The sequence below is a fragment of the Gekko japonicus genome, unplaced genomic scaffold, assembly GCF_001447785.1.
Source record: "Gekko japonicus isolate JY-2015 unplaced genomic scaffold, Gekko_japonicus_V1.1 scaffold1030, whole genome shotgun sequence".
In the NCBI taxonomy this organism is placed as follows: Eukaryota; Metazoa; Chordata; class Lepidosauria; order Squamata; family Gekkonidae; genus Gekko; species Gekko japonicus.
Genome location: NW_015176002.1, coordinates 752,330 through 769,659, shown reverse-complemented (window position 1 = coordinate 769,659; position 17,330 = coordinate 752,330). Strand labels below are relative to the sequence as shown.

Genomic DNA, 17,330 nt, shown 5'->3' with positions numbered 1-17,330 from the left:
GGGGTAGAGAGAGGGAATGTCAGGAACCTGAAAGAGTAGTGCTGTCTCAAGGGTGAACATCTGGATCCATACATGTTTTAAGTGTCATTTTTTTGGTCTAAATCTGGAAATATCTTTTAAACCTTTCTAGCAGGAGATGAGGGCTTTCTTTGTTTCTGGAACCAGGCTGGCTTTGCAACTCGAGTAGAATTTACTTCCTAGTAGGTTGGCTGAAGATGGCAATTCTAACGGTCATAACTATTAAGGCCTTTCTTCCCAGCTCTGTTTTCCAAGATGCTGTCTTAAAAACACAACCATCCTTGGTACTTTAAAAGGGCGGCGGGGGGAGGGGGGGCGGCGAGTGCGTGCGGCGGGGATGCTTGCCTCTTCTGTGCCTTTGTAACTAGGCGATTGGCTGGTTCCTTTGGTTGGGGATGGGGAGGGGTTACTTAATCTGATGTCACAAGCCTACAAGTGGGGGAAGGAGTTATTTATAGAGGCGAAGAGCAGCTGCGAGGAAGCTTTGGTGAGTCGAGGGGGGGATAACGAAAGGCGCGTGGTGGCGTATTTTATTTTCCTTCGCGCCGGCCTCATTTTCTCGAAGGGAGGGAAGGACTACTCTTAGATCCGGGAAGGATCCGGGCCGGCAGCGCTGTGCTAATCGGGGCCCGTCTTCTTTTATTGTTTAGCTTGCTGCTTGATTGATTTATTCGCTACCGGGCGAAGAAGAGGAAGGAGATCGTCTAAAAACCCGAAAGGAGACCAGACGTGATGGATCCGTGTCATACCGAAGAGACTGGCCCCGAGATCCCCGGCCTCGGTGAGTGGGCTTTGCCGACTGGCGGTTGGCACGAGGAAAGAATCTGCGGCCCGGCGACCGTTGAGGCCGTTGCTGCGGCTCTTGGAACGCTGGCGCAGATCGGGGGAGGGGCCTTGAGGTAGCCGCCTCAAACCCGCCGCGCACTCTGGAGTTTTAAGTGGGTCTCCCTCTTCGCCTGTGTGTATTTGGGGGGAAGGTAAGAATTTGACCCCCCCCTAGATCTCTCCCTCGGTAGGGAGCGTGACAGGACTGCTCCCCCCCTCCCCTCGGTTCTTTCTTTCAACACGTCCTGCCTCCGCCATTGTGGTGGGTGTTGCCCAATCCTGCGTGCTGCGCTTGCGGCGGCCATTCCGAGGCCTAGGGTGTATGACAGTGGCGTGGCGTAGGCCGCAAGGCGGGGGGAGCTCCACACAGGAACCTACCCCGGGCCCGTAGCTCGCCAGAGAGGGTTGAAAGAACCTGTCTGAGAACGGTTGCCCTTGAGCACCGGGCGGGGAGAAGTTATTTGTTTGGTGAACAGATAAAGGGAAATTCCTGAAATGGAGGGAGACGTGACACGTGACTTCGTGGCGATCGCGAGACTGGCCTAGTGGCTGGTTGGAGAGAGGCGCGCTACCCGCCCCCCCCATTAAACCCGCACAAAGCATAACGTCGTACACTGCTGTCGCAAACGCTAAAAGGGTAACGCTGCCGCCATATTCTCGTCTTTAATCCTGCTCTAACAGCCCCCTTTTATTATTCGGAGAGTGCCTAGTTTTCTTGCTTGGGCCTACATTCAAACTAAGCCTTTCAGCTATTATCTTAAAAGTAGGCTCTGGAAACCACCCTGAAACGTTTAAAACATCTCCGTTTCCAATAGTGGTGAAGGACAAATCGCCTTTATATATAAAAAGACAATCATCATTTTGTCATTCTAACCTATTTCATCCATCTGAAGAATCTAGTACTGAAAATGATTCTACATAAGTGTACCCAGAATCACACTATAATGTACGTTAAAGGATTCATTCTGAACGTTTTCCAGAAACCTAAAGTGTTTTAAAAAATGAAATTGAAGCTATCAATCATTTTCGGTAAATCTGTAGAATATTTAGTTCCTGTGAGAAATAAAATGGTACTGGATTTAGGAGTTTGTAGCATATTTTTGATCATCCTAGTGTTTAACATACAAATCTGATAATATTAATTTAGCAAAATGGTTATGCAGTAATATCCATCTGCTTGTTATATGAACTGGCTCTAGGTGAAATAGCTGCAGAACTCTGAATTTATAGAATGTTTATTATAGCTAAATCATTTAAGGTACAAATTTAATCAGTTGGACATAAATACATAATCTATCACAATTAAAGAGTACAACAATTTTTAGTAATGCAGTATAGTAAAGTTATTTCCAGACAACGTTTTGTCCTTGGAAATACACAAAAGACAGTAATCACCCTTGCTTCAAAACATTCCAGTCCTAAAATGAGTGCCTCTGGCAATCCTAGTGTCTCGTTGTTGTTGCATTAAAGCTTCTTGATTTCCAGATATATAGCAGCCTTCTCATGTTCAAATAGCAGAAAAACAGCATTAAGATTATTTGCCAGTGCAGGTACTGTGTGCCCATTTCAGATAGTTTATACAATGGCAGTTTTCCAAGTGCCTTTGTTCCAAAGCAGTCAAAAAAGCCTTGACCTGTCAAAATAACATGTGAGAATCATAGAATAACAGAGTTGGAAAGGTATTTAGGAAAGTATTCAGAGTCCCACCCAAAAACAAAACAAAACTAAGTTATCCAGACCTCTTCTGGATTACACAGTCTTAATCTATAGTACACAGTCTTCCTATATTAATTTATCACGTAAATAAGAATTCCTAGCTCTTCTTTTGTGTTTAAAAACATAAAAAGGGTGCATCTTTCACTTTTTTAGTCTGGGAAAAGGATTAACCAGTAAAAGATTATAAATTTAAAGTACACAATTCTAAGGGGGCTTGCAGTGCAATCATAGTAGCTGCACTTTTGAAGTCTATTTAAATCAATGGTGCTAGGACCACACTGTTGGTGTACTAATTTTTCTAAATGTATGAATTCAATTCTAAAATGCAAAACAGGAAGGTGAACTCAAGTTCAGAAACCCTGCTAAGGGAAGGATGGATGAGATACTATTCATTATACTTACTTTATCCAATAAATACTGCTGTTTTATTTCATCATTTTTGAAATCTTCATTTGCATCTAAAACCAGAATTGGTATGTCTCTAAGATTGTCAAAGTCCATCCTACAAAGCAAAATAGTTTGTACTGTAAGTATATTTTAATCTGTACAGCCCTTCGGTATCCAGTGTGGTTCTCATTTGCTTTGCCCCCAAACAGCCAGTCCAGGCATTCTTCTAACTCCGTGGGACTGGAAAGGCTTCAGAAGAATTTAGGAGGCATCACTGTTGTGGCCACAGGAATACCAGTTCAGAGACTGCTGCCACCACTGTATGAGGATGGTTGACTTGCAACCTCTGAACATTCTGTGATTGGTCCCAGTATCCCATGGCAGCCATTTTGTGATCCTGCCCAGTCACAATTCCAAGTGTTCAGAGACAGTGATATGGGTTTCCGTCAATTATTTTTTGTTGTAGTTTGTCCTGTGGAAAACATTCTACGCCCACATTGTTCTCAGGCGCACTGAGATTGGGGACCCCTGTTCTGCCATATTTTAACAGTAATAATTTATTTACGATACAGTTATCTCCTATTTTAACCTCACAACAGCCCATTGTGGAAGGTTAGGCTGAAAGTGTGACTGGCCCATGACCGTCCATTGAACTTCCATGGCAGAGTTGAGATTTGAACATGCGTCCTTAGCTCACAGTATCTCAGATGAAGAAAACAAAGTTTGAGTCCAGTGGCACCTTTAAGACCAACAAAGTTTTATTCAGTGGCACCTTTAAGACCAACAAAGTTTTATTCAGTGGCACCTTTAAGACCAACAAAGTTTTATTCAGTGGCACCTTTAAGACCAACAAAGTTTTATTCAGTGGCACCTTTAAGACCAACAAAGTTTTATTCAGTGGCACCTTTAAGACCAACAAAGTTTTATTCAGTGGCACCTTTAAGACCAACAAAGTTATAAGCCTTCATGTGTACACACAGTTTTTCAGATACCAGCAACTACCCACCTCATTCAAATGAAAAGGAATGGAATAGATATTACTTTGCATAGCAAGTCTGTGTAACAGTGAAGTACTAGAAATGCTTACTTGATTGTCCTTTCTTGAAGCCAGGTTTCATGCTTATAGTGAAGACTCTCCAGAAATTCCAGTTGAATTCCTTGTTCTTCTTCTCTGCCTCTGCAGTGCAGCCGTTCCATGCATTTCTAGGTTTTTAAAAGCCATAAATTTATACCCTCTAGCAGACAGATAATGCTCAGCATGATTATCGCATTCATGAAATGTATGCCACTGTTGTCACTTGGTGAGATTTACAAAGAAGCGAATATAAATCCAACAAACCAATCAAGGAAACAATGAAATACAGTATAATACATCCAAGAAACAATGCCAATAATGTTATTGCAGACACTGAGACTACAACCCTTTTCTTGTTATAAAAATACCCTCCTGAAGAATTCCATTTTACACAGTCTGCAGAAGGCCTTTCTGGCCTTGTCAGGGGCCTTTCTGGCCTTGTCAGGCCATCAGAAGCATTCACTGCTTCCCCACAGCATTATAATGAATTGTGCACCTCCTGGGTTTCCCCCAGATTTTCTCTAATCTCACATACTTGGACGGCTGCTTTGTGGGTGGGAAAGCTTGGGTTTTCCTGGTTCCACCCACATGGCAGCCATTTTCCCTGGCAGTGAGGTTGCCATTTTCACCTCCATTAGCGGATGCTCTTAAATAGATCAGCAATTATTATAATCTGTGTAGGTTATATTTTAAAAAATTCCCTTTCATTATGGAAGTATATGGGGAAAGGCATATATCTGCATCAATGTATTACTCTTTTTTTAAAAAGAAAAAGCCCCATAGTGCAATGGGGACGGCTGTTGCTGTGGGGCTGAGGCAGGGAAACTGGAGAAACCTGTACCATTTGGGAAGCCCAGTTGTTGCTGTGCTGCATTGGCAGCATAACAGTGACAGGAAAACTCACAGTGGCCTATGTGGAAAACACTCTAAATTCAGCTGGTACTCCACAAATAAAGGTTTCAACTAATATTGTTTATGTTGCTTTGGTTGTTGTAAGTGAGTGATTTTAGAGGACAAGTTCTTAGAACTTAAGAACTTGCCCTTTTTGAAACTGGCCGCGTCAGTGATTTTAGAAGTTAAGAACTTGCCCTTTTTGAAACTGGCCTATGTAACACTGAAAGAGCCTACTTTTGTGAGCATAGTAAAGCACAGAAATGCAAAATTAAGAAATGTTGCTTCACTGTGTGTGAAAATAATTAAGACCAGTCCTTTCAATGAAATGCCTTGGTGTTAATGATTAATGCTTATTTTAACAAGTTTGGTTTTCTTAATATCCTACAATCCTACAAGCATGAAGACTCTGTTTAGGCATTTGAGAGTCTCACAGTGCATGTCTCTAGGCAACAGTGACTACAGATTAGAATGTGGAATCTCTTGAGGTAATCTGACATCAGAAAGATTGTGAGGTCTAGTGTTAGATTTATTCTCTGGACTACGGTTGATCTAGGTAAGTAGAATACACATATTGTGTATTTAAACTAGTTTTTTAAGGGTAAACTAAAGTAGTGCAGTTGTGTGTGTTGCCCCACAGTGATATTTCTTCAGACACTGGTAATCATAATTCTTAGGACTAACTTTGAAAGGTCCTTCACCTTGATAAGTAGCTAGGCTGAAGAGGTAGGTCTGAAGTGTGGTCAGCAAACAGGATTTGGTTAAATCTTAATTTAGCCAGAGGCTGGACAATCAGATTTCCCACAGTACAATTATAAATTCCAGAGCACCACAAATTCTTATACAGCCATTGTATTTAATCTATAAACATATTGCATCTATAAACTATGCATCTTATTTGTAGAGAGGAATATCCAGATGGCATTGACGTGTACCATACTATGTTATCGACACTGGACTGAAAAAAAGCATACCTGGGGGGTTGTCTGGAGGTAGATAATACCATCTAACTCTATGGATGATTCAAACTGTTTCAGAAGCCATGCATGGCAGTCCTTATAAATAGCCCACTCTGTTTCATTGATGTCTCCTGATTCAAATAAATTGGAGGCAAAGACATACCTATAAAACAGACAGTTTTATTACATGACTGAGTATGAAAATGTTAATAAATAGTTAACTAGGGTTGCAATATAAAACATTTGCATACTTGGAAGCAAGACCCAGTGAGTCTTAATGGTAAGCACTTAAGGTGAATTTCTGTAGAAAAAGTGGATAGTAAATCTAAAACCTTTCCTTAGCTTCACTTTTGTCTGTCAAGTCAGGCAAGTGGGCATAGCCCTATTGAAACTATTGATTTGTATGGATTATAAATGAAAAGTTTGCAACTACCCAAATCAGAATATGAAGAATATTGCATCCAACATGTAAATATAGTATTAATTGCTGAATTAATATTAACTTAATGTTGGAAAATGTTGATGTTTCAGGTAGTGTATGGATATTTTCCCACTTGGGTTCCTTTCGTACATGCTAAATACTTGAAGGTACAAGAGTAACACTTCTAAAGACTTCATTTAACATTTATGGAACTTCTTGCATCAAAATGACTATTCCTAATGTATTCTTGGTAGGCCGCTTCATAGCATTTTGGAAAGATGCCTCTTAATTTACTGTTATTAGTAGGTGTGATGAAGTGAATGTTCTTACCTATCACTGTAGACTGATCTCTCAAAAAACTGCACAGGATGTTCTGCTTCATGTAGTTTGGCAGAGATGGGTTTTAACTGTGCTTTAATTCTACTTAAACAAGCATGTGTCTGGAAGGTATAAGCCCATCTTGTAGGCTTACTGTACAACATCTGAAGCAGGTTTCCTCCACTCTTTTGTGATGTTGAAAGCTCCTGATAAACAGAAATGGAATTTTTCAAAAGTGAATTTATAGTTGACTTGTTGATTTATACTCACCTCATTTTAGGAAGTAAAATTCACATTCAATATATATGTGTGGTTTATGCAAAGCATAAAGTATTCTGAATCTGAACACTTACAATATCAAATCTTTTATTTGAAGTTTGAGTTCTTGTACCTGAGTTGTCTAAACCTAAAATACTTTCCTCTGGCTTATTTGACTACTCTTAGGAATAGCAGGATATAGTAAAAATATTATTTTAAAAACACCAATTTGCTACTGCCCTCTTTTCACCCCAATACTTACATTGTATTCGTTCTCGGATGTCTGAATGTTGGACCACTTAGCTATTGGTTCAGGAATTACTTCCCATTCATTATTGTATTTCTCTAGTATACGTACAAATGTGGACTTCCCTGCAGCTGTGGAAAAAATTAGTGGACACTGTAATCAGACATTGGGTAATATAGGATAGAGGGCTGTGGTTTCTTGTACACAGCCATCTTCTAAGATTTCCAACTATCCAAAAGCTTCTGTGTGTTTTTATGTGCACCCTAAATTATGTTACCACTTCCTTTTGAAGTTCTGATTTGGAATAGATTGATATTTTGTCATACGTGACTTGAGTTTTAATTTCCAGAGGACACAATACTGAATAGTACAGTATGTCTTGTAAAAATCAGAGGGAGGGAACGAAATGGAACCTGGGGTATCAAAGAGCCAAACTAGTGAACTAATTTAAGTTCCATCCTTTACGCCAATGGTTTGAAAATAAGGATGGTGCTGGTCTGTAAAAATAGTACGAAAACACAATGACGTTTACTGTAGTACTCGCTTATTAGATCCCGGTCCCTCTCGTAGTACTATTTCCTGAAAAGTGGCGCCAGTTTTTTGTTTGTCGTGGGAGGCTACTCTGCCGTGGTAGCAGAGCAGCCATCCTTCGTAGTACAAGGACACAAGCGTTCGTTTTATAGTAGTAGTCTCCCTTAAACCAAGCTAGGATATGTCCCTTTCAGAACTCAAGGAGAACAGACGAAAAAGTATCACTGTATGAGCTAGTAAACCTAGCAGATTAACACTTACCAATATTCCCTTCAATTGAAACTTTCTTGAGGCGCTTTCGGAAGCTCCGGTCCAAGGAGATGGTTGGGCTGGGACAGAGGCGTTTGGTTGGAGAGTGCATCATACGCTGGCTCCGCGCTCTGCAAGAAGAACTGAGCGAAGCGACTCCCGCGCTTTCACTTGAAGACTCCCGCCTCTGCTTAGCCAATCCATGCAGGCGGGCTGACGCCCTTGCTCTCCCCCTTCGTCTCTGGCGCCACCCTCTTTTGGAGGCTGGTTCGATTCACTGCGAATCCGCCATTCTTTCTTTTATGCCCCCGCCCACCCCCGAATCGGGCGCTGCTTGTCTGGGCTTTTGCGAGTGAGTCGAGCCTTGTTTCCGGAAGTGTTACATTGATAGAGCAGGAATAGAGCTTCACAAGCGCACTAGTAGCTCCTGCTGTGCAGTTGCGCGCTCTTTATGAATCAGTGGACTGCGTAGGTTCGGGCTGCTAATTTAAAAGGAAGCTGTAGTGAAATCACTTGGGACGTAATCCTTGACGTGAGCAAGGTATTCGTAGAGAATGCAGCTGCCCTTTGCGATTATGAAAACGTAGCACGCTGTCCCCCGATTAGTTCTGGAATTGTAAATCGGTTTCGGAAAAGATCAAAATACGCTGGAAAGCAGTTAATAACTGCTTCCCGTGGTTAGGGGCACTATGGTATTCGTCCAAAACGATAAAATATGAAGGCTAGTGAAATCTGAGTGCTACATTGTCTCTGATTTGACATGGATAGCTCCCTTGGTTATATTCGAAATGTTTAAATTATTTTGTTAGGCGGGGCTTGAGAGCTGGCGCGGACTGGGGGACGATGGCTTTGTTCTCGGACGCATGCGCAAGACGGTGGGCTGTGTAGATTTTGGAACAAAGTGGGGGGGAAGAAGGACCTTACTGCTCGATTTTATGAATTGTGACTCATACTTGTTATATTTGGTTTTGTGCAAGTTACTTACATTGTAGGCTGAAGCCTTACAATCGCGAGAGGTGGTGGTTGCTCAGAGCATGCGTAGATAGCCCTTGAAGGGTGTGTGTGGGGAAATCCCGGTAATACGCGTGCGCTCTATGGTTTAAGTGCGCGCATGCTCCTTGTGCTTTATTGTCGGCCACGCCGCGCCAGACTTTAGAAACAGGTGAGCTGGGTGGGTGTCCTCTCAGTTTAGTGGCCGTTAAATATAGTCTTTATTTCTGGAGCCTCTGCATTGATCAAGTATCGCGCTCCACAGCCGACTTGTTTCTAAATTGCCAGCGGTTGTCTGAGGCCTATTCTTTGTGAGGCGGAGGCGGCGCCAGAGAGCGGCCGAGCGGAAGCGCAAACAACCGCTCGGCGCCATTTCCTAGCGCTCACCGCCGATAGGCCTTCTGGGTTAGGTGAAGAAACCCTTAAAACCGTCTGCGCTGCGTCGGAGGAGGATTTCAGTTTGCGATGTGTACGTGGGGGAGATTTTTTTTTTTTGGTGACAAAAAAGTGTGGGAGGTGTGGGCAAGCGTGAAGTTTACAGGTACGGGTGTGTTGGGTTACAGATGTTAGGTCCCACTCAGTGTGGCGATTTCTTTGTCTGCCCCGTAGCAACAGAAGGCGAAACTGAGACCACGCTCACTTCCAGTATGATGCTGAACGCCGAAGGCGGGGAGGGTTATGTCGTGAAAGTGCGTGGGTTGCCCTGGTCCTGCTCTGCAGATGAGGTACAGAGGTTTTTTTCGGGTAAGTGCTGTTTCCTGGTTTTTTCGACCCCTCCCCCACTCCACATGGCATTCATGGTATACTTCCTCGGGGCTTCAAATATCCTTTAAGAATGGGAAGACTGTAAGCGTCTTGTTCCCTCCTTGGTGTTTTATTTTTAGGTTGCAGGATGGATTCATTTCAGTCTTTTGCCACCAAATGGGGTAGTACTAAGGTACTGGGTTCCTTGTGATAAGAGGGGATATTACTTAACTGTTTTGACTAAAAGAGTGAATTTTGTTATTCATTCTGCCTTTACCCATGACTCCAGGTGGCTTAGATAACAGTAAAGAGCCACATTTTTGAAGGTACAGATTTAAGTATGTTGATATGACTGTAGTGAAGTAACTAGTTTCAAGAAATGTGATTCTGAAAATACAGTAGATGGGAACAAAGTTCCATCCTTAAATGGTGAATTGTTTTGGGGATTTATTTCTTATATTTCTCCTTTTTTTAACTCTTTGTGTTCTCTTACCTTTTACAGTGCTCATTTTTAGATAATTCATGGCAGGGCCTGTTTAATTTGGTGTTGCTCTGTGTTCATCTGTGCTTTTATCTCTGGTTTTCATACTTGGGCTAGAGTCTTCTTACTTCAGAGGAAGGTACACTTGCTTCCAATAAGTTTTCAGTATGTATAATTAAAATTGCAGAGTTGGTTTTACTGAACTCAGGATTTACTTCCACCCATGGTCTGTGGGTTAAACTTGTTGTCTGCTTTCTCTTAGAATGCAAAATACTAAATGGATCTTCAGGGGTCCGTTTTATCTACACAAGGGAAGGAAGACCAAGTGGAGAAGCATTTGTTGAACTGGAAACAGAAGAAGATGTGAAGCTAGCACTGAAAAAAGACAGAGAAACAATGGGACACAGATATGTTGAAGGTTTGGATTGAATTGACATAGTAACTGACTAGCCTTTGAGTTGGGTGGAGTTTAGATGCATGACTTTTTTGTGAATGTAATGTGAATCTGTCTTCCAAATGATTGTTGTGCATTGAGCTTTTATGCCAAATTCTGAAATTCATTAATTCTGAGTGCCTCTTCCAGTCTTCAAGTCAAACAACGTTGAAATGGATTGGGTTCTGAAGCATACTGGTCCTAACAGCCCTGATACAGCTAATGATGGTTTTGTACGGCTTAGAGGACTTCCATTTGGTTGTAGCAAGGAAGAAATTGTTCAGTTCTTCTCAGGTATGTGGGGTATAAATGAAAGCTATAGCTGTATTTGTAAAGATTAGAATTCTAGAAGTGCTGAACTAATGCCTCGTTATGTTAATAAAAACATGACTAAACTGCCAGTTTTGCAACAGGTTTGTGTAAACCATAGCTAAACCAAACCCTGATTTATTATGATTTGGGAACTGCTTTCAAAATTTCAAATATCAACTTAGGTTGATTTAAATTTAGTGCTGCAGACCTTGGGTTTGGATAATATGTTGTCTAAATAGATCCTGATAAGTTGGAGCAAAAGTACTTTAACAACTCCAGTCTGCTCAGTATGTCTTAACTAAAAATGTCATGAGTGGAACATAGATGAATAATTGTTGCAATAATATTGCTTAGCTTGGTGGAAAGAGTAGAATGAAATTTTGTGAAATAGTGTTTGCAATGAAGGTACAGAAGAGACATTTTGTGTGTTATAAGATAGTTCTGCAATTCAGTATCTTACAATTGTTTGCATAATGAAAACTGGCTTGGCATGGAAATACTGTTCATATGAGAAACAAGGAGTAGACTGAAGTATAGAAGTAAACCTTAAACTAGAATCTTTGGAATGCATTACAGTAGTCAGAATAAATTTTAATGTGTTTTATGTTAAAATATGATATGATCAACTTGCACCACTTAGATTTTTTATTAATTTTTTTCTGTTTCATAGATCCTACTTTATTGTGTACATTTATAGTTTGTTGAAATAAATATGAAAGTGTAAAATTTTAATTTCGTTACTAGCTTTGAATGTTGCATGTAGTGATTTAAGCAAGTTTAAACAGATGCTTGTTATGATTGTATAATTGATCTTACTGTATTTTTAAAGGAATTTAAATTGAAAGGCTACAAATAATTAATATTTTTAGTAAAATATGGCTTTTATTGTTTTTAACACAATCTGTGTTCATTAGAGAAAATATTGATCTAAATTTGTAGAAATGTAGTTGTTTTGCAAGCAGGCTGAGTTAAGAATCTGTCAAATAGTGTTTGTATTTTTTCTTACAGTGTTAATAGAATGGTATTCTGAAATTTAAAGTATAACATCTGGTGTATTTTAAAGCTATAAGAAAATCATGATTGGGCTTGTGATGTTAATATTACCCCCCTACTGGGGTTATTTGTCCTTGGGTTGAAGGGTTGGAAATCGTGCCAAATGGGATAACATTGCCGGTGGACTTCCAGGGGAGGAGTACGGGGGAGGCCTTCGTGCAGTTTGCTTCACAGGAAATAGCTGAAAAGGCTCTAAAGAAACACAAGGAAAGAATAGGGCACAGGTGGGGATGGATGGTTGGTTGGATATGTCGCTCTTCTTATGGTAAACTGTAATTAAATCCATATTCTCTCTTCTGAAATGCTCACCTCATAATATGTAATGCCATAGCCTACTAACATCTCCAATTTAAGTTGTAAATGTTTTTTTTCTTTCATATCTTTGCAGACTAGCTGAAATTCTAGTTCTGCTGTTAGCCTGTAGATAACTTAAAGCTGTTAAATATGTTTAATTTTCACAATTCAGGAAGTTGAGAGAGTATGGCTTTAAATTTTTCTAATAGCACCAATTATGCCTATAGTTCTAAAGACACTTAGCTTCTTATTACCATAAAAATATAATTTCTAAACACGTTCTATACATTGATGTAACATTTTCTTGTAATTTTCCACATAAACATAATATTCAAAATGTTACAAAGGCTTATTCTAAATTTTGTGACTTAATTAAAGCATGCACTTTTTATGCTTATGTGCCATGCAAAAGCAAAGAATGGGTTAATGAGCACACACATTGAAGTGTGCATGTGGGTTAAAATTCTGGTGGAGGCTGGCTTTTTAACCCTATCTCTGCGTATTGCCATATGAGCAAAATGTGGGTCCTGTTGAGTGGACATTTCCCTCCAGGGTGAATTCTGATTGTCCTGAAGATTAAACCAGTTTGCTCTCCCTAAGCCTTAAGGCTGGGATAACTAAATGAGCTTACAAATACTCAGTGATTGAATTTGTTAGCCTTGGATTAAGAGTCATAATTTTTAAAACAATTCTGGCTTAAAATTGCCAGTTCCAAGGCTGTGGTTTAAAATGTATTGCTTTGTATAAAGTGGTGTGCAAGATAAGTAAAACTTAGCTACTTTTATGCGTAAACCTCCTTAGGTACATTGAAATCTTCAAGAGCAGCAGAGCAGAAGTGCGTACTCATTATGATCCTCCCCGCAAACTAATGGCCATGCAGAGACCAGGTCCTTATGATCGGCCAGGTGTGGGAAGAGGCTATAATAGCCTTGGCCGAGGAAGTGGATTTGAAAGAATGAGACGTGGTGCGTATGGTGGAGGTGCGTGTCCCGCTTTTAAAATATAATTGCCCTGTAATTAATGTACCTGTAGAGGTTTTGCTTCAATGTTATTTTAAATTCTGGCTTGCAGGCTATGGTGGCTATGATGACTACAATGGGTATAATGATGGCTATGGCTTTGGATCTGATAGGTTTGGAAGAGGTAAGGATTCTTGATTAGGGCAAATGAGGTAACTTTTTCTACATACACAAGATTTAGAATGGACTCTTCTCTCCACAGGAATGTCAGATCATAGGTATGGCGACGGATCCTCTACTTTTCAAAGCACAACTGGCCACTGTGTACATATGAGAGGATTACCATACAGAGCTACAGAAAATGACATTTACAATGTAAGTAGGCTTATTTTTCCAGACTATTTTTGGAGTGTACATGTGCATATATATTGTCCTTCAGTTCTTTTGGGCAAGCATCATATGAGAATTATCAAACAAATTTACAATGGCTTTTATTTGACATTCTCTACATAGTTCTTTTCACCTCTGAATCCTGTAAGAGTCCACATTGAAATTGGACCTGATGGTCGAGTAACTGGGGAGGCAGATGTTGAATTTGCTACTCATGAGGATGCTGTCGCTGCCATGTCCAAAGATAAAGCAAATATGCGTAAGTTAAGCTGTTTTTTCTTTTGTACAGTTGTTTGCTTTGTTTCTATATGGCAGGATTCCACTGAATATACATGTTGGTATTGCTTGTTAATCTTGGTAAATAATCAAAGATACTTGTTTGTCCATCAAGGCATATGAATTTTAGGAGTTAACTCATTAACTGTGTTTGTATTTCCTCAGAACACAGATATGTAGAACTGTTCTTGAATTCTACAGCTGGAGGAAGTGGTGGTGCATATGGCAGTCAAATGATGGGAGCAATGGGTATGTGCAAGCAATTTACTTTCATTTTAATTGCCAAGGTTTTCCAAAGCTGGATAATCCTATACAGATAAGAGCCTACTTATCAGAGTGACTTTATAATTGAAATTCAATATTTTTCAATCACAGTCAAAGAAACAGAAGGTGTCGTTCAAGACTGGAACACTAACACGCTGGCAGGTATATAAACCTTTTTAGGTATTGATTGTAGTATTTCGGCTTAAATTTTTTATTTGAATGCTGGTATGAGTGACTGAGTGGTTGATAGTAGCTGTCAATTTTTAAATCAAGGCTTTATGCTTCTGGGTGGAATTTTATTGGTAAGTTTGTCATGATGGTTTCTCTTTCACCAGATGCTCTGAGGAACCACTCTAAAATTTGGGTACAGAAGTTAAAAAGATTAATTCTGAAGTCTGTCTTCTGGTTTTTAAAACGTTTTTATTCTGACAAGTGGTGGCTAGTTTCATCTGTTGCTTGGAATGTGTGCTGCTTTTACAGCACTTTGTAGAATGGTTCAGGTGGCATAGATTTTGTGTTTTACAAGATAAAAGGGTTAATTTAAAAAAGCAAACTTCATATATTCAACTTGCAAAAAAGTTTTGCAGAGCTACTGAGAGAACAGACATTGGTTGTATTCTCTACATAGTGGCTGCTATTAGCTTTCTTAGAAACATGGAAGGCTATTTTGCATGAAGTCTGTAGTTTAGAATAGAATTACTAGGCACTAAAATGGAATATCTGTAGCCACCAGTTGGCATTCCGCTTAAAAGATGCATGTATAAAAGCTAAGCAAGTGCCAATATATCTGTCACCTATTACCACTTGAGATGTGTGTGTGTGTGTATTTGTTGATTACATCTGAAGTGCCTTCTGGCTGCAAAGAGTAAAATAAAAATGGCACAAAGGAAAAACATCACTTTCTAATAATTGGAACTGTAACAGCTGTGTGCAAATTCTTCCCCAACAATGAAAGCAAATAGGAAGAATCTTTCAAATTAGAGGCCAGGTAGCAGAATTTGGCTGTTTTTAGGTTGTATGTTCTCTATAGGCTCTTTTTAAATAATAAGATGCTAATCAAGGTCTTAAAATACCTGTCCTTAACTTGAAAGGAAGCCAATCCAGTTATGGTGGTCCAGCTAACCAACAGTTGAGTGGGGGTTATGGAGGAGGCTATGGTGGTCAAAGCAGCATGAGCGGATATGGTAAGATGTTTTTATTAGTTTTAGATGGGTGTGTGTAAGAGTTGGCTAGTATATTTTTGTAAGGATTTATTTCTTTGGCAAAGTAACATCAAATATGTTCAAACTGTCTCAAGTATTTGGTTTTAGCTACTTTTTAGGAACTTTGGAAATCAAAAGTTCAGAGGAGCAAAGGAAAGGGTTTCCTTGTAAATGCTGATTAAACCAGTTTTGTCTAAAACTAAATTGTTTGCTGGTGCAGTGCTAGTCTGGGTCACTTTCTATGTCATTTCATGGTGTGAGAAGTGTTATGTGTACTATTCTTTACAATAGAAGGAAGGCATGAAGATGTTTTAGGATTTCCTTTGCACAGGCTTATAGGAAATTTGGGAAAGTAGTTTGCAGTTGGCATTATAGAACATTGAACTTTAATGAAACATTAATCAGAAGGAAATTTGTCTTTTTAATAGTACAGAAATATGCAAAGTGATACAAGGGGGGGTAATTGGGTTATGCGGGGAGGAGGAGGTGTGTTGCTGTGGCTGTTACTCTTGCATTAAACTGTCTAATGTATGTTATCTGTTGTAGGTAACCAGAGTGCAATGAACAGCAGCTACTATAGTAGCGGCAATCGGGCATCCATGGGAGTGAATGGCATGGCTGGAATGTCTAACATGTCCAACATGAGTGGTGGCTGGGGAATGTAAACCGGTCATCTGACTTTTTGACAACTTTTTTTAAAAAACAAAAAACTAAGTTTAACAGTTTTGCAATACAAGCTTGTGATTTATGCTTTACTTGTAAGTGAATCAGGATCATTTTAAAACATTCAGGTTCAGTATTTTTTGAATCTACTGAAACATTCATCTAGAGTGTAACAGTCAAGTAAAGAATTTCCTGTTAAACAATTTTCAGATTTTTTCCAGTTTTTGTTGTAGGAGCGTATTTGAGCAGTAAGCGTATTTAGGTTAAAGCTGTTTCAATTATGTTAAGTGTTGCTCTTATACCATATAACACCAAACTGTTTTCAGTGCATGTTCAGGAACATGCTTTTTGTACAAACAAGATATAGGAGCTGTGTTGGCAACTCAAAAGTGAACATTTGGCATGTTAGTTCTAGTTTTTTCTTTTAATATCTTGTAAGGCACGTTTAAGCTTTTTAAGTTAAATGGGGAAATCAGACGCAATACAGCTACCTTTAGGATTTTGGTCTTGGTGTTCGTATGAAAATTGAGGCCTTGATTTAATCTTTCATTGTAATGTGATTTACTTTTTGGTGTATTTGCGCTAAGTGAAATGTTGAAATAAAACATCCTTTTTAAAACTGGAACTTTTCTTGATTTCAAGTGAGTAATTGTGATAAATACTTCATCTGGAGGAAAACTAATTAACTTCATTTGAAGCTACACAATGCAGCTTTGTTTAAAGTTAGGTTTCACTTCTTGGCGATGTAGGTGGGAGTGAACACATAATCCAAATGAAAGCACCACCCAGCTTGTTGCATTATACAGAAAGATCTGCCCTGTATATTGATGGCACTAGTCTGCTATAGCAAAGTTTGTTGCCTGAAATAGCTTGAATGTGTATGTATGTGACTTGAGGGGGAGGTTTGGATAAATGGGAAGAACTTGCAGCCATTCCAGTTACATGGGTGTAAGCGTAGAGAAGAGGGTTAACCTGGAGTAGACATAAACACCTATTACATAAGCAAGCTCTCATTACTGAGAGAGCCTGCTTTGGGGGGGGAGGATGGGTCAGGCAAAGCTGTTGGTGCGTAGGGGCAATGGAGGAATTAGTTTTTCTTGGTGCTCCACACTGGGAACTTTGATTGCAGCCTTGTGCCTCTACTTCCCTGCCTGTTGGTGTTTTCTCACCTCCTTGTTGCAATCAGTAAGTACCTAAGGCCACCTGTGGCCACTTTCTTACTCACTTTGCTGTGCTGCCATGTCAAGGAGGGTTTTTTTCTCTCTCCCCATCTCTGGGAGGGAGGTAGTGTTGCCCAAATGGGCTTTGTTGCCTGGTCTGCTAACACCCAATAATGAACACGGCCAGTTGAGGTTCTAAAAGCAGACAGACCTT

At 39.9% G+C, this 17,330-nt stretch overlaps 2 protein-coding genes across 5 annotated transcripts; one reads left to right on the top strand and one right to left on the bottom strand.

Moving 5' to 3' along the window:
* Positions 1-422: 422 nt before the first annotated feature.
* Positions 423-16,578, top strand: HNRNPH1 (heterogeneous nuclear ribonucleoprotein H1 (H)). 4 transcript variants are annotated; one of them, XM_015426451.1, is made up of 14 exons: positions 423-505; positions 669-799; positions 9,501-9,629; positions 10,373-10,528; positions 10,694-10,837; positions 11,994-12,132; positions 13,004-13,182; positions 13,274-13,345; positions 13,403-13,536; positions 13,675-13,810; positions 13,993-14,076; positions 14,203-14,253; positions 15,183-15,275; positions 15,840-16,578. In XM_015426451.1, the coding sequence occupies exons 2-14, from the start codon at positions 751-753 to the stop codon at positions 15,956-15,958; spliced, it is 1,485 nt and encodes a 494-aa protein (XP_015281937.1). In that variant the 5' UTR covers positions 423-505; positions 669-750; the 3' UTR covers positions 15,959-16,578. The 4 variants fall into 4 exon arrangements, with proteins under 4 accessions (XP_015281937.1, XP_015281938.1, XP_015281939.1 ...); XM_015426452.1 differs by having other exon boundaries at positions 9,495-9,629; positions 13,004-13,167; XM_015426453.1 differs by having other exon boundaries at positions 9,495-9,629; positions 13,424-13,536.
* LOC107123240 (deoxycytidine kinase-like) lies at positions 2,254-8,072 on the bottom strand. Its single transcript, XM_015426454.1, has 7 exons — positions 7,908-8,072; positions 7,131-7,246; positions 6,623-6,816; positions 5,887-6,034; positions 4,034-4,149; positions 2,962-3,061; positions 2,254-2,476 (listed from the first exon to the last, which is right to left on the bottom strand). The coding sequence occupies exons 1-7, from the start codon at positions 8,008-8,010 to the stop codon at positions 2,378-2,380; spliced, it is 876 nt and encodes a 291-aa protein (XP_015281940.1). The 5' UTR covers positions 8,011-8,072; the 3' UTR covers positions 2,254-2,377.
* Positions 16,579-17,330: the final 752 nt, after the last annotated feature.